General features: G+C 43.4%; 1 protein-coding gene across 2 annotated transcripts in view; it reads right to left on the reverse strand.

The window, feature by feature from the left end:
* The window catches only part of IQGAP1 (IQ motif containing GTPase activating protein 1), a 54,470-nt gene extending 34,047 nt beyond the window's left edge, over positions 1–20,423 (reverse strand). Inside the window, exons 1-5 of one of the 2 annotated variants that reach the window (XM_064157749.1) lie at positions 20,249–20,423; positions 18,341–18,440; positions 1,887–2,043; positions 1,471–1,548; positions 125–201 (exon numbers count right to left, since the gene is read on the reverse strand). In XM_064157749.1, coding sequence (XP_064013819.1) covers positions 125–201; positions 1,471–1,548; positions 1,887–2,043; positions 18,341–18,440; positions 20,249–20,300 — 464 coding nt within the window. In that variant the 5' untranslated portion in view covers positions 20,301–20,423. Of the gene's footprint in view, positions 1–124; positions 202–1,470; positions 1,549–1,886; positions 2,044–9,487; positions 9,524–18,340; positions 18,441–20,248 lie in introns of those variants that run through there. The other variant, XM_064157750.1, reaches the window with a different exon arrangement.
* Positions 20,424–24,150: the final 3,727 nt, after the last annotated feature.

The following is a 24,150-nucleotide window of genomic DNA, read 5'->3' on the forward strand; positions in this document are numbered from 1 at the left end:
TTCCGACCTGGAAAGAATGTTTGGCTAGAAAACTTGTCCTCATCCAGCCTTTAGTTCAGCTCTCACCCCTCTTTCTTCTCAGCTTTGCAGAAAGATTTCAGAAGCAACTAAATTTCTGCCTTACCTGAGTGCATGAATGCAATAGATACAGCGTGGCATGTTCTTGCGATCGTAGATATCTGTAGTTTCTGGATAGAATATCTAAAGATAAAACCGAGTTAGCAGTCTGAAGGACACTCATTCTATTCAGCCAAATGACACAACTCTGAAAAGCCAAATTATCCTGCATTACAGTAACAGAGCAGCCCACAGAACAAGTCTTTGAGCTTCTCTGCCCTGGCAGAGCATTTCTCCTACTTGAAGTGCCAACCTTTCCTTTTGTTTCTGCCACCTAGACCAGGGCTCCCTTTTTCCTGCCCAGCTTCTACACACATAGATGAGTTCACCCTTTCTTCGTGTGCCCACTGAGTCATGAGGTATCAGCAAGGACTCTGGAGGAAGCCAAGAGTTGACAAAAAAAGAGAATCCACCACAGGAGAGAAAAGAGGACTTTTTTTATTTACTTTTTTCCTCTCTTACTAAATGGGGCTGAAAATCAAGAGAAGAGACAGTGACAAAGGGAAACCCAGAGCAGCACTGAGGTGCTCTCCATAATATATTGGCAATTTTTCAGTTTAGACACAAGGGGCTAATAGTAGGTGCACTTCATTCAGAAGTGGTGATGTTGCACACTACTTTCTAGTTCCTCGCTGTCACCTTTAAGCATGAAATAGCATTGGCTCTTTCTGTAAAGGCAAGAGAAACTGAAGGACCCTCACAATTCCACAGAGTCAGTTCTTTGGCTCTCCTGCATGGGAAAATACTTTAAGCACCAGTATCTCAGTCAAAGCACTGGACCTCAGCCCAGTTTCTTTAACATCTCACACATTTGTTTCCCCACTCAAAACCACTTACATCTGAAAATCTTGCTTCATAACTGGCACTTGAATTCTGTCTAGCTCCTCCCTCCTTTATTTTCACCTAACAACTTCAACAGCATATTTCAGTATTTCCTAATCCCAAATTCACTCGTGTAAAACCGTCATAAATCTCAGCAAGGCTCAACTAGTAAATCAACAAGCTATGTGAAACACTTTGTCAAATATAATGTGTTCCATTTGCAAGCACATAGGCAAAGAAAAGACACATGAACTATGCAGTGTTAGCTTTGGTACATGGCATGGCTTACAAAAAGAAAACAAACAACCAAACAACCACCACCACCAAAAAAATCCAAGCAAACAAACCAAACAAGCCAAAATCCCAACAGGTCACACTGAAAAAAAAAGAACTTACTATCCATACATGCAACTTGACTAGCAGCACAGCACTACCACAGTTCCACATACTGTCAGGCAACAATGTTTACTAACTCAGATGATTTTATCTGGCCATTTCTCTAATGAAGCCAGTAAGTTATATTTGAATTACCTTGGGGAGACCAATCTCAGCCATGGCATTCAGCCACTGGATTACATTATCTGTGTGCCGGAAGTGGAGACCAGTTGCCTGAAATAAAAATAGGCAGGAACATAAAAGGGAGGACAGTAAGAAACAAAACAGCACAGCTGCAAGAACAGCAGGAAGGGTCAGCAAGACAGACTGTGAAAACAGTCTTCTCTGTACAATTACACTGACTATGTACAACAAGTTTTTTCACACGAGTCCAAGCTGGGATATAAAGCTGAGTCCACAGCCCCTCATTGAACCAATGTTCTAGAGTGAAGCTGGCTGCTCAGGTAATAACAACATAAAATAGCTTTGTGCTTATCTGCTCAGTGTCTGTGTGCTCATTTTCCTAGCTGAAATGTCTGCCTAAAGCAGTATCTACAGCAAACAGCTCTCACCTTATACCTAGTCTGCTCCCTATCATAGATTTTCTTCACAGAAACCACTTTAGGAGAGAAGAAGTTTCCAAGTTTGGCCAGGTAGACTCCATTTCTTAATCCTTCTTCCAGCTCGGTCGTGGGAGGCAGCTCCTCGTTCAGACAGGCCTCCATCCATCTGAAAGTGCAAGATGAACAAAGTTGGCCACGTGAGTGTATTTCCAGTTTGTGAACATAACCCCATGCTAAAACAAGTTTCATGCTGCTACTGCTGTCATATTCTAGCACACTCTTCACTTAGTATTTACAGCAGGTATAGCACTGCCACAGAATTTGTGTCATTAAAATGCCAGTCAGTAACACTGTAGACAGAGTCCAGTACTTGGAGCATCACAAGTAATTAAGATACCATCTCCCCATCATATTTCTCCTTCAGCTCATGATTTAGTTGGTACTAGTCTAGACGAAGCCTTTAACTTAAATCTTCATTAAGTGATGGGAGAAGAGAAAGCTGAGAGGGGACCTTATCAGTGTCTACAAATATCTGAAGGGTGGCTCCTCCATCAGGAGGATAGTGCCAGTCTCCCTTCAGTTTTACCCAGTGATAGGATGAAGGGCAATGGAAGTAAACTCAGTCACCCTTGCCATGAAGAAATACTTCCTAATACCCAGCTTAAAACTCCTCTGGAGCACCTTGCAACCATTTCCTCTGGTCCTGCCGCTTGACACAAAGGAAAAGAGGCTGGCCCCCTTGTCACTCCAACATCCCTTTTAGCCCACAACTCTGGGGCTAAAATGTAAGCAAGTGAACGATCATGCTGGAACCCAAACAAGACAATTTTGGTATTCTAAATACTGTTTCAGATGCATACATGACAGTAAAGTATTCAGCTCCATATTAATCTAGGCAAAATGACAGGAAAACACCATACTGGATGCAAGTAACAGATTAAATAGATAACCACAGCAAAGTAACACCATTCCACAGAAATCAGTCCTGGAAAACACACCTCTGAAAACTAAGTAGCTCTGCTGACCAACTAAAACTGCAGACATTTTTCATCTACAAGGTGTGAGGCTTCATGCCTCGCAATATTCTGACTAGAATCAAGCACTGCATAAAGATGAATTAAAAAAAAACCAACATAGTTAATACATACTAAGAACTAAAAAGACATCTCCTAAGAGTGTATGCATGGGATTCTTTGAGTGGTGCTGTTTCTAACACATTTTGCCATAGATTCATGCTATGCCCCCTTCCTTTGGTTTTCCAAGAAGCATGCATGAGAATTCAGGCTGGAAAAATTAGAGGATAACACCATATTAGCATAACTATAATTAACACACAGGTGGTCACACCTTGAGTAAGAACAGGACTGTCAACCCAGGCTTTTGGCACTGTTACGTATCAGGTCATTGATCTAAGCTTATCTACAGACTGAGGGTTATACCCTAAAAGATAACCATGACACTTAAGAAATCTTGGAAGAGCACTCAGAATTCAATAGAGGTTTTACAAACAGCTTGATTTCACCACTGCTGCTTTGGTTATGCAGATTGTTTTCAGTCCCTGCATTCCTCCCCAGATAACACCAAAAAAGTTATTTCAAAACAACAAAAAAAAAAAAAAAAATCACCACCAATATTCCATAATTGCTCACCATAAAGTACCTACAATCAGCTGCTATTACAGTCCTCCAGTCTCAGTAATACCCATTCCTTTATCTGAATGCAAACAACTACTCAATTTGAAGAGCCATCCCCCTTGCCCGGGAAAGACTTTTCCTCATGTGCTGCATCTCCACAGCATTAAGCTGCAGAGATGACACGTTTGAAAAGCTAACACAAGCAAGCAAAAGGTGCCACTAAGCTTTACAGCAAGGTTCCCACAGTAAGTAAGCAAGCACAGGAGGAGGTCAGTGACCAGATGACTCCAACATACGCAGCGGTTCAGATTTCAGAAGATCCTGGAAGGAGGAGGAAGAGAAAAGGGAAACTACACATTTCTCAGGAACTAATGTTCACAAAAATTAACGGCAAGAAACAGTTTTGTGCTCCTGCTGACAACCCCCCCACCACAAGGGGTGGTATTCTGCAGGAAAAGGACAACACACCAGTCTCTTCCAGCTTCTCATTCTCCATCCATCTCACTCATTTCCAGAGTCTCTCCTGATCCACAAAACTAGAAAACAAAATCCTAACTAACATCTCACAAAACTCTCTCATAAAGTGCACGACACGACAATTGTAGCCTCTGCTCTTAATGTCCAGATGGCAAAGGTTCTGCGTGCAGAAACTTTCAATCTGCAAACAAGTAGCTGGTTGGAATGGCCGAGACAAACTTCACATAAAAATGGTTGAGCCCCAGCACTACTGAAGAAAAGAGATACTGCAACACTACTCGGGGGGCTGTAGAGCAGAAAATTCCACCCATCCAACCACCCCACCCCACTCCAAAAAACACCTAACAAAACAAGACCAAACAAAAGTAAATCAAAGAAAAACAACCAAAAAGGACAGTGAGTACTCTGCAGAAATCACAAAGTATCCTCTCATATTCCAGAGAATCACCTAAAACAGTTTGGAAAGGTATCTAAAAACGACATTTCCAAGTCTCCTCACATCCCACACACTCCTTGTGGGTCTTAATGGCTTTCCTAAAAAGCTGCAGGAAGTCAGAGGACTGATCTGTGTGTCCTTTGATAGCACCTGACTAACTGGAAATGGTAATTACTCTCACTGCCTGGTTTATTTACAGAATCACAGAACAGCCCCAACTTAGAAGATCATCTGGTGCAATCTCCTGCAGGAAGGAGAGCCCAGGTGAGATCATGTGGCACCCCCTCCAGCTGTATCCAGTAATGAGGACCCCACCACATCCCTGGGGAGGTTGTTACATTGGTAGATTGTTTTCACTGCAGAACGTTTATTTTTCAGATCAAGATAAAAACTCATCCAGTACAACTTGCATCAACTACTCCTCAACTTTCCATGTGGCTTTGTGAAGAAAGAGTTTCTATGCTCTGCAGCTGCCTTTTAAGTAGCCAAAACTGTGATGAGATACCCCCTGAGCCTTCTCTCGTCCAAGGTAAAAAGACAGAACTCCCTCAGTGTTTCCTCACAGGGCAGGTTCTCCTACAGTTTGATCATCTTCACGGTCCTCCTTTGGACTTTCCAGTCACATACTGGAAAGTGACCAGTTAGCCACAAAACATCAGATGATGTGCAACCATCTTCTCACCTATCTTGTCTTTTCAGCTCCTAATCTGGGAAAATAACAGGAAGATTTTATGCAAAGCCTGTGAGGTACAGAAAACAAACACAACCCGAAGGACACGTTAAGGGAGTCAAAGTACACGTTTCAGAAAGCAAACCAGTTCGACAAGTTTTGACAGGAGCTCAGTGTTCAATGTGAACAGCTTACAAATTTTAAACCATAAAGGGATAGGAGTGCAGAAAGCACCAACTCAGGAAAATAAAAGCCACAGATGCCAAGGGCTACATGTCAGAAGAGTTCCAAATAAGATACAAATCAAAATAACCTGTATTGGAGAACTTTCTGCAAGACAATGGATGCTCAGTCCCTCTAGACAAAGTGAAAACAGTATTAATAACCTCAGAGTGTCTCACTGACCTTGCATTTACTACTTCAGACATAGTGCACTTAAGTAGTAAGTAACAACTTCAAAGTGGAAAAGGTATATAAAGGAAGTTGCTAATTTGAGTCTAATTCAGCACAGAAAGCAATAACTTTCCTGCAAGCTTCTCAACGGTCTCTCATAGTAAGAGGCTTAGCACCACACCTTCCTTTCAAAGGTGACATAAATACAGGGTCTTGTGACTTAGATTGCCATGTTTCCTTAGGTTAATTTTATAAATAGAAACGCCAACACTCTCCTCAAGGGATTAAGAACCAAGCTGGTTGCCACAGCTTCTTGAATGGAATTTTCTCAATGATGCCTCTAGTGCAAATGAGGAATTGTGGATCACAGACAGTTAAACTGTCAGACCACTTCAGACTCAAATAAGACACCATCACGCAGTGAAGTGCAGTCTCAGCCCCAGAAAAGCAGAGCTTGCATCCAAAGGCAGGGTGGGGAGCTTGGAAAAGCAACAAGGGGTAGTGTTTACCACGAAGAAAACGTTTCTGGGAGCTCCTGGCCAGAGTGTGTACATGAGCTACAAGAAGAAACTCATTCTTCTGCAAACTACTATTTTCCTGGGTTTCACTGATTTCCTATCAAAGAAACTTAGTTCAAGTTCTAGAAAAATACAGATAGCAGCCAAATCATAGAATCATAGAATCAACCAGGTTGGAAGAGACCTCCAAGATCATCCAGTTCAACCTATCACCCAGCCCTATCCAGTCAACTAGACCATGGCACTAAGTGCCTCATCCAGGCTTTTCTTGAAGACCCCCAGGGACGGTGCCTCCACCACCTCCCTGGGCAGCCCATTCCAATGCCAATCACTCTCTCTGTGAAGAACTTCTTCCTAATATCCAGCCTATACCTACCCTGGCACAACTTGAGACTGTGTCCCCTTGTTCTATTGCTGGTTGCCTGGGAGAAGAGGCCACCCCCCACCTGGCTACAATGCTGAAAACATGACATGAGTTTATAAATTCTGCAGCATTACCTAAAAGATACTGTAAAGCAAGTTAAAATTCAGATCATTCTCCTCCCCTAGCCTACATGGCTGCACTTCTGTGCTTCAACCCAATCTCCATAGAATCTCTGAGGTTGGAAGGGCCCTCTCACGACCCAGTCCAGTTCTTCACCACCCCCTTTTCCTTGTTTCTTCTGAGTGGGGCAAAAGCTTTACGCAACACCACTTGCAAGCCTTAGATCATTACAACCAAACACTCCTGAGAGGGCACACTGCTACTCAAACCCTAGAACCTATTGGGTTCATAATATCCTCCCAATAACCTTAATGGGTGGACAAACCAAAAGCAAATACATACTTTGTTCAACATAAGAAAACCTAAAGTAGAAAGGACATGAAACTGAATCATTACCAAAGTACACAGGTAGAGGCAGTGAGTTCTGTTTAAGCATCACCATAAAGATAAATGGCCTCTAATTATATCATAGCTGTCTTAATGTACTCATACTTGCTTCAACAGGTTCCTAAGTGGGTGTTAATGTAACTACAAGCCCAGGGCAATTACCATACAATAACGTTCCCCTTAGTGCAGTATTGCTTAACCATTTGCCAGGCCAGAAGATAAAAGCTATACTCTCAGAAAGCAATGTGCAGTGCTTTTATATTTAGAAGCTCACACACTCACAGGAAAATTAACACCTCTCATCTTAAAAGGCAGAAACAAATGAAGGATTTCCAGAATAACAAGAGGAAAGCATTTCTCTATTCTCACAGGGCTGAGGAGGGAGGATGCTGTACCTGGTCGAGGGGCAGCAACTTCCACTGCCCTTACACATGAGGCATTAGGACAATGTGCTATCAACAGGCTTCCCACAGAAACCTTGAGTCACTTTTTGTTGCTTTGTCAGCTTCAGGTATGTTCCCTCCCTCTCACCAGAACAGCAACGATAATTTTCAACCTAGAACTAATCTTTCAATCAAATACCATCACATGACTGCACAGGTAATGCTGGGATTCTCCAATTTTACTGAAACTAACTCAAGTGAAAGTAGCAATTGTGCCTTTCTAATCAGTCAGTCCTATTACAAAGTGCAGACCCCCCTCCCAGAAATAAGACCTCTGAATATACGCATGTAGCTACTATCATCAGCTGCAACCAAAAGCCAAAAGCTTCCTTAAGAAGACACAACAGTAGAGACCTGACACTGGGTATTTTCAGGCAGCCAGTCTCTCAAGCAATGATGCCTTCAAATTCAGGGAAGCACTGCTCCAACATCAAGGACTGGAAAACAAACATTTCAACTACCAACTCTGCCCACAACACACCATTATCAAGGACTGTGACAAGTTACACAAAGATGTCATATTTTTCAACAGTATCATCAGCCAGTTTTAACCAGAACTTGAGTTTAGACACAGCAGAAACTTTCAAGTGACCACTTAGCATCAATGAACATGTGATCACACTGACATTTTGCTCTTATGCTTGCAAAAAATGTCAAGTCTGGCTAACTTTGAGACTGGAAAAAAAACATAGAAAGAAAAAGTTACTTGCCAAGCTGCAAACAGAACCTCAGTGCAAACTACTGAGCCAGTAGTTTGGGAGTGCTTGCCACAGAGTGCTTGATGGATCAGAATCACAGGTTTTCTCTTCGTAAGCATGTCAGTGCCACAGTACTCCTTACTTGCTTCTAGTGGTCCCCTACCAATTATGTTTCAGAAAGTTGTGGACTCCTTCCTCAAGGAGGCTGAGTAGTCTTTATTTCATCCTGAAGGAGGTCTAGAGATGGACTGGAGGATACAGCTTGATCCTCTTTCCAGGCACACATGTTATTATCAATGCTGTCTGTACACTATACCAATGAGTACTAATTAGTGAAATAAGTCTGACTAAACCTGTGCTCTAACGCAGACTATCCTGCACACAGACTACCCTACATATCTCCTTCTCACAACCATGAAACAAGCTATCTGCCCAAAAGTAAGTTCATAAACATGGTCAAGGTATGATCTTCATATGCACACTCTCATAGTGAGTACAAATGCATGAAATGAGGTGATGGTTTTTGTCTTTCAAAGTAATCCTGTGGGTACTCATTCATTCACTGCGTGTTGATACAGCCATACATACAGTGCATCTTACATTCTTAGCTTCTTCAAATCTCACAATGCTCAAAATTAAATGGAAAACAAAAGGTGCAATTTGAATGGATGCACTGAAACTGCTGTGAACCGTTCACTTCCTACCATTTAAAATGCAGCATTTCAGGCAAGAAGGTGAGGCGTAATCACTCTTTAGGATAGCACTTTTCCTTGCCAGTTACATCACATTTACAAATGCAGGACAGAAGTTACAAAACAGAGGTGAAAGCCTATCAATAGGGCAGGGACTTCCTGCAGTAAGCAATGAAGATCAGCTGTTAACCTGCAAGAATGTTCCCCAAATAATATCAGAGCAAGAGCTTCAAAGAACTGAAAAGGTCTAAGTGTGCCTTTTTTAAACTGAAAAATCTCACCCTTCTCCTGGACTTAATTAAAATTTTCTTGAGTGTATTGTAGTACTGTAATAAATGAGAAAACAGAAGGTAATTTTTAACAGCTCTTTTCAAAGCCTTTGTAAACTAACACACTCATTCCTTTCTTTCAACCACTAGCAACACAGTTTTAAACCTCACCCAGAATCTGACAGCCAGCATACAGGATGTAAAGCTTGAAGCTGTAACTTCATTTGAAGTACACTGAAGTAATTCAGAAGAGAAGCAGCATTCCCTACGTTGCTCCAGGCAGACAACATGCAACCAAAAGAATCCAACTTTGCTTCTCTTTGTTACTTTTAGCATTCTATACCAAGGCAAGATAACCCCTGCATATCCAAGTCATCCCTTGCCCCGGACAGCCCACAACATGCCATGAAACATGCAACACAACAGAAAAGAAAGGTGAGCACTAGACAAAAAAAAAAGAACCATACTCCAAAAAGATTTTTAAAAAGGAAGGAAAAAGCCCAACCTACCTGGGCACTCAAATCCTGTGAAGGATGGTAGCACTGCTGCAGAAGGCATTAAACAGAGGAAAAGGCACAAGCTTTACACCAGCCCAGGGTAAAAGAAATCACCTTCAGGAAGGACCTTATTTGAGCAAGATATGGAACAGGAAATGATCAAAGCTACTGTCCTTGGCCAAGTTATGTCTGACAAAGTTAAGCAGCACATGGTGAACACATCAACAGGCTTGAATTTGCTGTACTGGAAAAGGGAGACTAGAGGGGGGGAAGCCAAAGAGAAACAGCCACATGACCAGAGTTATGAACTATCAGAAAGCAAGAACAGGCACAACTGTCTAGGCACAGATGACAAATTTAAACTGCATGGAGAAAAAAAAGGTGACACTATCAGGTCACACCTACAAAAGATAAATCTCTTTCTCTGACTGCAGCAACAGTCACCATCTGCCATGCCACACGTGCCTCAGCAAGCCAACTCAGCGCAGCTGTGTGACAGAGAACATCCCCACCCTCATTCCAAGGAAAAAAGAACAGACTACTTTTGCCAGGTCAGCAAACTGGTTATTAGAGAATATTTCATCACTCTTACCCAGTAATCAATACAGAGCACTTGCAAGAGGAGGAGTCTCAACCAAAGATGGTAAGAAACAACAGCTAGAAACTGAAGCAGAAAAAACTCTTACAAGAGAAAACACACAACATTTAGTCCATTGGAACAACCAGGCTTGATGTGGCCTTGGGCAGCCTATCTAATTGTATTGCTGATGTACAGGGCTTTTTTCCTAATACTTTAAAGAGGTGCCTATGGAAAGTTTCTCCTCCTTTCAGTAGTTTGGAATCCAAGTGAAAGGTAAAATAAGAGGTTTGAGCACAAAAGGATAAATGGAAAATGCCAAAATTAAGAACTGCAAGAGCAAGGACCCCAAAATGGTCATATTCACAGACTGCATCAAGTTGGAGAGGACCCTCAAAAGTCATCTTGCCTGTCCCCCTTCAGTCAGCAGGGACATCCTTAACTAGACCAGGCTGCCCAGGGTCATATTGAGTTTGATATTTAACATCTCCAGGGATGGGGTCTCAACCACATCCCCGGGCAACCTGATCCAGGATTTAACCACTCTCATTGTAAAGAGCTTACTCCTAATGTTCAACCCTGCTCCAGTTTCAAATCACTGCCCCTTATTCTATCACTGCAAGCCCTTCTAAACAGTGCCTCCCCAGCCTTCCCGTATGCTACAGGTTTTGGCATAGCTAGTTTCACAATTCCTGCAATTCTGCATCTCTGTATTTTGAAAAGCAAGGACTTGTAACACAAGGCACTTGTCCCTGTGTTAAAAAGGGGTTTTATTTTAGTGGAGAGCAGTTTGTTTCAAAGAATTTCTCACGCAGTAAATGATACCATCTTCCCCAAGCAATAGAGATTGCGATAACATCTCACTCATGTGGCTGCTGTAACAGGAAAATTTGGCAAGAATCTGGCCCATGGTAGAAAAACTGCAAGGAAAAGAGGGCAGAAGCCTCACTCAAGCTGAGTTTCAGGGATCAGTCTAAATGCCAATCAGAAGCTGGAAGCGAGCCAGTGAGCACGGCTAAGACATTCAGAATACCAAGCATTCCTCTGAGAACAAAACCTCAAGAAGGAAAAATCCTTTCCCTTTTCCTAACTCCACAGCAGGTTTACTCACCCTCCGGGTTGCTATCTGCATAATTACCATCAACTTTCCCCCATCTCGCCTACCATCCTGCACTGACACTCAAAATTCCAACCACTACCATCTTTTGCCTGACAACTCATCCTACTGAAAAAAGGCTGACAAAAGCAGACTGAGGGACACCAGCATACCCCAGACAGCAGGTGTCCCAGCTAGGGGAAGGCACCAACAATACTTATTTAGAATTCTACTCCTCAAAGAACACATTCAAATCCGGGCGAGGGGGGGAGGGAAGGTGGAAAGGCAAGCTGGCTTCCGCAGTCGTGTCACAATTGACATCCTGGGAAACAAGATCAAGAGCCACAGCATCTAGTATCAGCCCCTGGAAGTCTTCCAAAGCAGAGAAATTTGAAATCACACCTGTCAATGCACGGGGCTCTGCTCAAACCAGTATGACATATGTCAGGTACCTTTACAACTATTAAAATTACAACAGAACTACTATAAAGCAATCACTATTTCAATTTTAAGTATTTTATTGAGTATGATCGGCTCCTGAAAGCACAGTTTGGCTGTCCACTGCTTTATAAGTCTCTCCTGCATCCAGTTCTGGTGTCCTCATTACAAGAAGGACACAAAGGATGTTCAGAGAATGGCCACAAAGATGATCCAAAGGCTGGAGCACCTCTGCTGTGAGGATAAGCTGAGGGAGTTGGGGTTGTTCGGCCTGGAGAAGACTCCAGAATGCCTTTATAGCTGTCTTCCAACAGCTGAAGGCTGGAGAGCTACTTTTCATAAGAATGTCTAGCAACAGGGCAAGGTGGAATGGAAGAATAGGTTTAGATTGGATCTTATGAAAAAGTTCTTCAGTTCAAGAGTGGTAGGACTCTGGAATAGGTTGTGGATGCCTCCTCCTTAGGGGCATTCAAGGCCAGGTTGAATGAGGCCTTGAGCAGCTGAGTCCAGTTGAGAGGTGTCCCTGTCCATGGCAGGCAGGTTGGAGTAGACAATCTCTAGAGTGCCTTCCAACCTAAGTCATTCTATCATTCTGATTCTCTAGGTCTCTGTCAAAAGCAGCTTTCTTAATTTCAAACTTCAAATAGCTTTGAGAAATCTAACAGGCTGAAATAGAAATGCAAAGCTTTATCACCTGCATCATCAAAGAAAAAGCTCTTGCATTCAACTTTGATTTAAAGTTAGTGTATATTGAACCTCCAAAGTGGCAGACAAGTAGCAAATACAGTCACAGACTTGTACCAATGACATAACAAGACATGCCAGACCTCAGAGAAAGGGGAAGATGATTTGGCATAAAAACTAAAAACAGAATAGCTTTTGTTCAATCTCATACTTCCAAGCACCAGAGCGATGCGGTGCCCAAGAAGTCTGTCCAGCAATCAACCAAACAAGGAGAAGTCTACTCAAGCTGCTCATCCAGCAGTGGCCACTCACCTAGCTCAAGCATTAGGAAGTTCAGGATCTGTTGCCCTGACATGGAGGGCAATGGACACCAGTTGTCAAGTTCTCCTAACATCTCCTGTGCTCTTCCTCAGATGGCAACCACATGCAGATCTTACGAGTTACAGATAGGCCTCCTCATACCCTTTCGAGGCTGACAGTGATGACTACTTCTGTCCTGTGCCACCTCCATGACTCATCAGGATTTGTTTGTTGTGCTCTGCCTGCAAAGAATGTCCTCATGAAATGGAACACAAACATGCTGAGGTCTTGAGAACTAGCTGCTAATCCAGGCATTTTTAAACACAGGTCACTCCAACAGACTTTCCTGTTTCACATGGTGCCTCCACTTCTAGATGCTTCCTTTTAGCCCTTCTATTGCAATTCCCTACAGCGGTGCCAAGGAAAACATGCATGACTGTAGCTGCATCACAGCAGGAAAAGAGACACTGAACTGCTGGAGCAGGTCCAGAGGAGGGATGCAAAGATGATCAGAGGGCTGAGCCATATCTCAGCCATTACAGGGACAGGCTCAGATATTTGGGGCTGTTCAGCCTGAGGAAGAAAAGGTTCTGTGGAGACCTTACAGTAACCTTACAGCACCTGAAGTGGGCTACAAAAGAGTCAGGAAGGGATTTTTTACAATGGTCTGTAGTGATAGAATGAGAGGGAATGGATTTAAAGCTGAGGAAGGGAGATTTAGTCTGGAGATTAGAAGGAAACTCCTCACAGTGAGGGTGGTGAGACACTGGAACAGGTTGTCCAGGGACAACATGGATGCCCCCTCCTTGGAAGCATTCAAAGCCAGGCTGGAGAGAAACTTGATCAACCTGGTCTTGTGGAAGGTGCCCCTGCCTATGGAGGGAGGATGAAACTAGATGATCTTTAGTCTTTTCCAAACCAAACCATTCTATGAATCTATGAACACATTTCCACAGAGGATCGAAAGACAAAACTTGCAGACAGCCTCAACTCTTCATCCAACTCACCTGGACAAGAGCATTAGACAGCTGTGCAAACCAAACTGAACAAAAACTCTTCTGAAATAATTTGTTCCACCAACTCTGAACAAACCAAGAAACCACATAGGAAGGTCAAAAAAGATCTCCCAGAGACGTAACAAGGCAAAAATAAACGTATCACCTCAGAAGAGTCCTCTTCTAGAGAAGTAGATGGAAATTTCAATGTGTTACAGTACAATGAGTACTGGAAAAGGCATGACCTCTCAAACCAAGAGCTAGGAAAATGAGTGCTGCCCACAGTAAAATGTCTCAGAACACTCTCATTGCTCAGAGACATTTTTATTTCAAAGATAACAAAAAGAAGAAGATTAGTGAATAACATAGGCCATATTTTTCCTAATGACTGATGCATTCTCCCTGGTAACATGCAGATGAACCAAAGGATTAGTCCTAAAAAGCATCCAGATGAGTCCCAAGCATGTAAGAGTAAGGAACTTAATCATCACATATGCAAAAATATTTTTCAAGGCAAACTGAGCCTTTGTGTTGCCAAAGCTAAATGCTGTTAGAAAGTAAATTGACTTAAACACTTGAAAGAGACAGCATTACTGAAGTTATCACACCTAAGAATGACAATTTCTTGCAAGTAAGGGTTATAAAAAGCACTCTGGAGTACATGATAGACAAGAACTGTTATGTGGCAGCTACTCACTTTGGTTATTTTGGGCTGCTCTTTTCCTGCATTACATAGAATATTCCTTCAGAAACCTCTGTCCAAAGATAAAAACCTTGGTCTCCAAGCTGAGCTCTGTTCAAACAGTCATTTCTCTCCTCCTCACTCGCCTTTCATTACTGTTTCCAGTGAGTCATATAAAAAGTATTCAGAATGAGGCAAAGACGGTGGTACTCCTCTACTGTCTCCCCCCCACACCTCTCTCCACCCACTTCTCAGAAAAATATAGCTCTCATGTGCATTCCAAGACACTTCCAGTCCAGACAGCCTCTCCCTGCCAGCTGTGTGAGGTCATCAACAAACCAGTACAGGAATTACAGAGAAGTATCTCCTCAAGTCCAAACAGGAGCTGCTAAGAAACTTCAGATGAAGTGGTGAGAGCTGAAGAGCAGCTACTTCAACTTGAAACTACTGATCATAAAACATGATCCATGAATATTCATGGGTTACAATCTAACATGGGACTTGCAAAATATCTAACAGAAGCAGGAAGGAGAAAAAAGGCAAGCAGTACATGACCAAATGTAAAAGGGGGAACAAAATGGAAATACAAGAAAATAGAGAAAAAATGTTGATTAGCTTGGATTAAAAGGAGGAATTCCATTTATGCCACATGAAAGCAAGTTCTGGTATGTCAATCAGTGACCTTCTTGACCCACTCACCTGATCTAGAGGGGTCACTTTTGGTGGGAATTACGTGAGCTATTTTTAGACAAATACTAGTTCCTGTAATTGTATGACTTGAATTATATGTGAAGATATCAAGACTCCTCAGATGAAAACACATTTACAAATAAGCTTACTTCTCTTGACTCTGCAACTGTAAAAATCCCATCATACTTCAATATTACAAATGGTTGCAAAAGGAAAAAAAAAAGATCTCATTCTACAGTTAGATAATAAAACCAAAGTGTCTCCAAAAAAAAGTTATACATTCAAAATGAAATGTGGGCACATCAGTCAGACATTTAACTTGCAGATTACTTTGAGCAGGGTTTAATGTATTCCACACACAAGTTACTCATCTGAGGCACACCACAAACCGTACAAAAGGTAGTAAGAAAGCTTGATCTTGCTTTTCTTAAACTACCTTACTGGTATCCAGTTCTTTATTTCATCCCTATACTTAGCAGAAGCTTGGAAAACACATTTTAGCTGAAGTACCTCGAATTTTCCCATTTCAGGTTAATAAGGGAACTGAAACAATGCAACTTATCACCTTTCAGAAAGCCATGATTTGCAATGAAGTCTCTTGAGATTAATTCAGTGTAAAAAAAGCAACTATTGCCTTTCCTTTACAAACATATTTAAGCTGTAGTATTGTAAATAGTTTATCTTTAACAAGAGCTACTTCAACAATTGGTATCTGTACAAGGGCACAGCTGGATGGATAAATGAGGGAAGGGCAGTGGAGGTTGTCTACTTGATTTCAGCAAGAGTTTCAACACCATCTCCCACAGCATGCTCATAAGCATGCTTTGGAACTGTGAGTTAGATGAATGGACAATGGGGTGGATTGAGAACTGGCTGAAAGATAAATCTCAGAGGGTTGTGCTTAGTGCCACAGTTGAAGGTCTGTAACAAGTGGTTGTCCCCCAGGGGTCAATACTGGGTTCAGTCCTATTCAACACACTCATCAATAACCAGGGTGAAGGGATAGAGTAGACCCTCAACAAGTTTGCTGATGACACAAAACTGGGAGGGGTGGCTTACATCCTGTCAGGCTGTGCTGCCATTCAGCCAGACCTGGACAGGCTGGAGACATATGCAGAGGTGAAGCTCATAAAATTCAACAAGGACAAGTGCAGAGTCCTGCAGCAGGGGAGGAAAAACCCTCTGCACCAGTACAGGTGAAGGGCTGACCTTCTGGAAAGCGGCTCTGTGGAAAAAGACAAGGGAGTCCCAGTGGACAACAGAATGACCATGAGCCAGCAATGTGCCCTCGAGGCCACATTGCCAATGGTATCCCGGAATGCACCAAAAAGAGTGTGACTTCAAAGAACTATTTACAAAAAGACTGCTCAGTGAAGAAAGAAAAAGCAATCTTTTCCTTGGGAGTAGATCATAAACTCAAGCCTTTCTGCTCTCACTTGTGTACCTTAATTATTAAGCTAAGGAATCTGTTCCACTCCTGGTCATTTAATCTTTAACTCTGAAGACAAAGCAGTATGGCTTCAGCTATAGGAGACAGGAATACCCACTTACATACGTATGAACAGCCTGCAGTCCACTAAGCAAACATGGGCTAAGGGTTGGAAAAGAGTATCTGAAGATCTCCAAGCAGACCTTCCACTTAATAAGTGTTCTGTCTGACAAGGTGGATACCAGGAAGGCTGACACACCACTACTTGCATTTTTAGTGACATAGATGTTGCTTCATTCTTCACAAAACATGTTAGCAGCCACTGGGCATTAAGTGAAGCATCCAAAGGCCCATCTTGAGACAAAACAGTACAAATATCTGGTTTCTGGCAAGGTGAGTCAAAATCAAATGCCCAGTTGCTCAGCCTCATAAATACCAAGGCAACACTCAAACATGGAGATAAATGGCCAAGAAACATTAAAGTCAAAGATGATTAACCTAGAGCGTAAGTCACCATGATTAAGAGATGAAAATATTGAAGCTGTTTCTGTGCTTGATACTTTGGCATGTTTTGGTTTTTTGGGGTTTTTTGCATAACTAGGCATGGGATGGAAGAGTTAAAAAGCACCTAGGACAGAATTTACTTGGAGGCCAATGGCAAGTGATGGACCTGGGGCTCTTTCAAACACAGTCAACAGCTATAGTGCAACTCATCTCTCCTTGTCATGACCCAGAATTTGCTTCTGTAGATTTTTTGATTCAAAGGGAAGAAATTATTTTGACTTATAATCAGATCTTTCTTACTGCTTCAAAACTCATCCAAATCTTTACAGACAGGAAATTACCATTTACTAGTAACTAAGCAACCTGTAGTAATGACAATTGTCACAAAGACAATACCATAAACTGAGTGTTCTCTGTCCCTTTTGAAATATATTTGCCAATGCAACACAAAATATTAAAATCCTAGAGTGAAGCCCTTCATTATACTCTGCCAGCAGCAACCTTCAAACTCAGCATTTCCTGCCCAGTAAAATCATTACAGCAAAACACACCTGTCCTGCTGGGGAAGACTTACACAGATTTATCCGAAATTCATCACCCAGATAATGGAAAATGAAGATTTCTGGCTGTTAATCCATGTAGTCTTTTGGAATACAAAGGAAGGTTGAAGTATTCGGTGAGCCATGGCAAAACATGACGTTGACTATTAAGAATACACTTTTATGAGTGCTCCATGCTTTTCTACTGCTCTAGAAATCATTTTCTGTAGTGTACACACTGGCTAAGTTGCCTAGATCCTTGTGGGAACAAGGAAAGTCTAAGCTCACAATCTGTTTCCCCACTAGTTACAAAATGCACACAATCCATTTCCTGACTAATTACAAAATGCAAACTGAAACACTGCTCTTACTACCCAAAGTGCTGGGGCAAAGGGATTCACCAATACAAACATCACCTCACCTCTTTTTATAACAGAATCAGAATGCACTGGGTTGGAAGGGACCTCTACAGGTCATATATTCCAACACCCCCCTGCAGTAAGCAGGGACATCTTCAATTAAATCAGGTTGCTCAGAGTTCTATCAAGCCTCACCTCATTCATCGCCAGAGATGGAACCTCCACCACCTCCCTAGGCAACTTGTTGCAGTGTCACATCACCCCCATAGTAAAGAGTTTCTTCCTAATGTCCCATCTAAATCTGCCCTTCTCTAGTTTAAAACCATTCATTGCCCCTTTTCCTAATGCTACAAGTCCTTGTAAAAAGTCCCTCCCTAGCTTTCTTTCAGGAGTCAACTGCTTTGGGGTTATGTTTCTTTGGGTTTATGTTGCTCTGTTTTCCAGTTTGTGTGTTTGTTTTAAAAAATAATTCTATACACATACACCAGGTAAGATGCATCCAAATTGTTCTCCTTGCCAAATACCACAATTTCTTTTAAAGCACCAGCAGTTTCGAAACCACTTATTTTTACCTCTTTGCTTCCTCCAGATGACAAAGGTATTCATAGGCTACATTCTGGCGTCGTCTTTCATCCATTTCCTCTGCTGTTAATCTCTCATTATCCAAGACAGCTGCAAATAGAGAAAACACATTCTTAGGTGCTTTAAGATTGAACAGGTACACCAAAAATCAGATCCAGCCTTTTCCATAAAAACTCCTCACAGGTTTTGTTTCAGAAAAGCAAAGGACCAAATACACCTGTTCTGTTTAAACAGAAAAAAAACCCTTATCATATAAACTTGACATCTTCCCTCTGGTTTCTCAATCTCACTGTGATCCAACTTCTTCAATCTCCCAGTTTCTTAGAAACATTCCTTCATCTTCCTGTTTTCTTCTCTAGCTTTGCCTTTCTCTTCCTCAACTGCACAGCAGTGACCACATGTTCCTGCATCCATCCTTCAACTGCATTAATCAAGGACAACATATATTCATAGCATTATAACCCTTCCTGCATCTTCGTAGTCCAGCTCTAAAATAATATGGAAATGCTATACTACACACAATCTTCATCTGGAACAGAATCATTCAGATCCTCAACCTGCTTGCCATCTTCAGATCAAACCAAGGACCTAGGTATTATTTGGTATATGTCTAAACATTCGAGATTCTGTGTTTTAAACCTTAGTGCAGAAGCTTGCTCTTTCAGCTTCCACTCTTGCAGCTGAACACCTCATTCACGCTTTCATTTTAATAAGAAAAAATAAACAAACTGCAACCTGTTTAGGGTTTATGGACTGACTTGTCAAATAGGAAATCTCTCACACCGTTCTAAATCAAAGGTTATCTTACACCTGCAATGTCTTCAGCAAATACATGGAGGTGATGAGGTATCAGCTACAGTCCTTGGGATCAAACAAGATCTTAGATCAATCTGCAAAAGGTCTCTCAGGAAAGTCTGGAATACTACAAAAGCATCTTTCTGATTACACCAACCCCGCCCGAAGTTGCAAGAGTTGAAAACTGTCCCAGACCACAGGGTAACGCCTACCAGCAGGGAAAAAATCTCTCCCCTCCTGACTCCCCAGCTCAATTCTTCCTCCTTACTTCAAACCGAGTGTCGAGCACACACCCACTCCCTCGGCACTCCACCTGCTGCCGCCTCTGCCCGCCCCGGCCCTGCGCCCCCGGCCTCGGGCAGCATCGCACGGGCTGACCAGCGGCCGCTTGGCCCCCCGCTGCAGCACGGCCTTCTTCCTCGCCTTTGCTCATTTTACTGTGGCAAAATGGAGCACGTATCTCGGACACCTTGAACTAAAGCCTCGCTCTCCACAGCAAGAGTCTGACGAGGAGACGGAGGTGTCCGATCGCAACGTGTATTTTTCCCCAGGAACTCAGGTGTCGCTAAAATACGCGGGAAGGTAAAAGGACCGGACCGCCGCTGCGGAGACTCGGGACCCCGTTTTAGGCTCCTGCCGGGACTCCCCCGCGACTCTCCCGCTGCTGGGAGCCCCCGCCCCGCGCTCCTCCGCGCCCGCGGCGGACATCTTGGGCGAGGCACGGAGCCCGCCCACGGGAGGCGACGGCGGGAGACGCGGAGGACACCCCCGCGCTACCCATCCATCGCCTTCTCCCAGCACTCTAACACCTGGAGAGGAACGTCAAGCATGGGCGCGCTCCCGCGCCCCACGACACCCAGCCCGTCGGAGGCACGGTGGCCCGCGCCAGGGGCCCGCGAAGAGATCGGCGGAATCCACCGCGCCGGCGGGACAGTACCAGAGCCAAGGGCCAGCGGCTTCCCCGCACCGGCGGCGCTCCAGCCTCTGCTCCCAGCACCAGCCCCTGGAAGGGACGGGCAGTACCGGCCAGGCAGGGCGTCGCCGAGCTGGGTGTTGCTTGGCAGCCGCACGGATCCTCAGAGCCCGAACTCCCCGGTACTCACAGCCATAGTGGGGCCGGGACACGGCCAGTCCGTCCATCTCCTCCGCCGCCATAGCGCTGCGCTGGGCCAGGGCCGGCCGAGAGCTGGGCGCGGCTGTTCCTCTTCCTGCCGCACCGGGTGTGGCGGGGGAGGAGCCGCCGCTCCACGCTCGTCCCCTCTCCCGCTGCGGCCGCACCCTGGCCGCCTCCGCTATCTTCGCCCGCTGCCGAAGCGGGGCGACAACTTGCCCTGCTCCGCCAGCGCGGCGGCGCCCGCCGGCCCCAGTACTCAGCCTAGCGTGGCGCGGTCAAAGCACCTGGCTCGGTGCTTAGATCTGACAGACCCAGGCAGGTCCCAGCGTCCCGCCCCAGGCCATACCTTGTGCCTTTCCAGGCTGTCACAGGACCTCGCCCAGCCTGTGTCCACCTGTAGCCCTGAGCTCCATGCACAACAACCAAGTAACGTAGGACGCAGCCCAGGTCAACCCAGTCACCACACTACACCTACCCTCTCACCCCGCCAGCCTCCCTGTAGAGCCCCACCACACCAGCTCCCGATCCGATAGTTAAGCCGGATCAGCTCAGGATTCACATGAAAGGGAAGTGAAAACTGATGTCGCTGATTATGAGGACTATATGTCACAATTCATCAGTTACATAAATAGCACATAGGTGAATGGCAGACACGAATTACAAAGCAAAAGATTTAGAACAGCTATAAGCCTAATTATTAACATTTATTTGCATTACTTCACAAGTGGTCATTTTACAGCTACAGAATGAGAAGACATTTAAAACAACGTCTATACATAGACTGTAGAGCGCAGAACTGCTTTTGTTCCCCCTTATTTTTTTTTTTGCACAGCCCTGCAATCCTCCCTGACAAAAATATCATTAACTCTTTCCTGTAAGACCCAATCTGATAAGAAGAATAACACATTATTATCACACATCATCAAAGAATCTGGCTGAACCTCTTTAAGGTTGTATTTTAGTGGTTCCTGCAATAGCTCTCCTCATTTATGGTTCCTGGTCTTTGTTACTGTCTCTGCTAATTTATTTTTTTTTTTAGGGTTTGTCTATGTCTTTAATTCATTGCCTCTCCTGTTTCTTGTCTTGTCACTAGGCTTCCTAGGGGAAACAAGTGCTCCAAAAATCAGTCCTTTAAATAAACTATTGTTATCTGGGGTTTGGAATGTATTTATTGGCTAATTCCTTTATGAGAAGGATTATTTCTGTGTATGGTGTAGAACACTTGAAGACTGTGAAACTCTGATTCTATAGCCACTTAAAGATAACCCAGCCACAGGCTATCATTTAAACACAAGAAATTGCTAACCTTTTCAAATCCTCCTCCAAAAACCAACAGTATATACAGTTACCACATCTGCCTTTCCAAAATATTACAGTCTTGCAATACAAAATATTGGGAAATAGCACATTCAAAAAACCTTCCAGTGAACAATTATTCACATGCATCCTCATTTCTGGCAAAATAAAGTCTGAAGATGGAGTCAGATCTACTTTAGGTCCCGCTAGCACTAAGAATTTCAAGCTTCATTTTAATCTCTCTACAGCATACATGAAACTCGCAGACAGCTGGAGTAACACACATCTATTGCCATTTAGCATCTTTGATTCCGATGATCCATCTCATTCTTGTTTATATTTTTTCCTGAATAGCATATTTTATACTTCAGTCACACACCTTTCCCTTTAGACTGCATTTATCCCAGATAAGTTCAACTCTTATCTTCTATGTCTGTAATAACATTTAGATCCCTTATTAGTTTTCACTGTCTTCTCTGTTTACCAGCTTTAACTCCACATTCTGTGCCTATATGGTCAGAACAGCCTCGAGGAATCCAGAAGGAGCTGTCTCAGTTGAATAAGTATATATATATATATTTTTACATACATATATATATATATATATAGTGCATATGTGCATGTGTATATATAGCTAAAAAAGACTCCTACTCCTCATGTACTTGATGACTCTTTTGCATATAGTTGCATGTTAGCCTCTGGATTGTGAAAAGGAAAGGCTGCTTTTGGATCCTCCTCCAAAAGGCAAAAGATCAAAAGCACAGTGGTCAGTAGTATCCTACTGTGTATCATAGCGGCCAATGGTATCCTGAAATGCATCAGTAAGAGTGTGAGGGAGGGTCTCCTCCCCCTCTACTCTGCCCTGGTGAGGCCTCATCTGAAGTACTGTCTCCAGTACTGGGCTCCCCAGTTCACGAATGACAAGGAACTGCTTGAGAGGGTCCAGCAAAGGGCTACAAGAGGGTTAGGGGACTAGACCTTTTATCTTACAAAGGCTGAGAGACTTTGGGCTTTTCAGCCTAGAGAAGGGAAGGCTGAGGGATGATTTTATCAATGGTTATAAATACTTAACGTGTGGGTGTCAGAAGGATGGAACCAGGCTTTTTTCAGTGTTGCAAATGACAGGGGAACAGGTAACAGGCACAAACTTGAACATCAACAAGGTCCATCTAAACATGAGGAGGAATTTCATTATATTGAGGGTGGTGGAGCACTGTAACAAGCTGTGCAGAGAGATGGTGGAGTCTCCATCTATGAAGTCATTCAAAGCCTGCCTGGATGCTGTGCTGTGTAACCTGCTCCAGAGGTCTCTTCCAACTCCTATCATTCTGTGGTCAAATGAAACAAGCTACTGACCTGGTCTTAAAAGAGACACATAGACATGCACACAAGCATTCCCCTGCCTCGACGCTAATTCAGTTCACAACCACACTTCCACAGCCCTGATCTGCCCATGTTTGCAGCAGGAAACTTTGCATGAAGCTGTGGAAAAGCTGCAAGGGAAGCAGATGCACACTTAGAGCAAGATAATGCAGATTGCCCCATCCCACATGCTTCTACTACACCAGACAAGCCTGGCAGGACAAAAGGAAGTCTGGCTTTCAAAACACGTCTGCCTAATCCCCTGTCATTCCAGACTAGGCTTTTACATCCTGACCTCACCCCAAATAACCCAGCAGCTGCCTGGGATACAGCCCTGCACGTACTCCATGTGCCAGACTCCCCACGGAATACTGAGATCACGTGCCACAAAAGCATGGAGCCTAAACCTTTCCCAGTTCTGCTGATAGGCATGGCATGATGCTAGGCCACAGCAACAGGCTGCTGGAATTCTTAGTCTCTGGAGGCAAGTTAGCAATCTACCTGCTCAGTGCACATGATAAAACCCTCCCCTTCTTGTGACAGTGCAACATAGCCAATCTCTGTTCTAGCAAAAAAGGGTTCTTAGTTGGGAAACTGTGCACCAGGTACAGTTTCTCTTGAAAGACCTGTAAGATCCAATGAAGCCCCACAGCTACCTAGAAAAGCAGAACAACATTAGGCAAGTCAAGATTCATTTTGCCTATGGCACACCCTCCCTGTTTTTTAATCCACTTTATAATGCTATTTGCTTCCTCTGTATTTGTTTGCATGCAGACTATCTTAAAAGGCACTTGAAGAACCAATAAAGTAATTTAAGCCCTGAAAAGACCACAATACATAGCAGGAAACAAGCGGAGGTGAAACAAATTTACAGATCATAAAGCAAAGACTAGACATTTGGTCTGACCTATTCTGCAACACTGGCCACGTACCAAACACTGCAGCAAACCCGTAACTTTCACCGTCAAAGAAGGACTCCAAGGATGAAAAAGCCACCACATCTCTTATTTAAATTCTCTTCATGCTTAATTATAACCTTATCCCTAGTATGATTCACTTCAAACAACTCATACCTTCCACAAAAACCATCTCCTCCCACAACCTCCCCCTTTGATAAGGGAAAGTTCCTTTCACTTTAAGAAATTTTATACTGTTTACTCCTGCCCTGTTCTCAAGGAAGGATTTTTCACTTTCTATGAAGGAATGCTTCTGAAAGATTAAATTCTGGCTGCA

The sequence above is a fragment of the Pogoniulus pusillus genome, chromosome 17 (genome assembly GCF_015220805.1).
Source record: "Pogoniulus pusillus isolate bPogPus1 chromosome 17, bPogPus1.pri, whole genome shotgun sequence".
Taxonomy (NCBI): Eukaryota; Metazoa; Chordata; class Aves; order Piciformes; family Lybiidae; genus Pogoniulus; species Pogoniulus pusillus.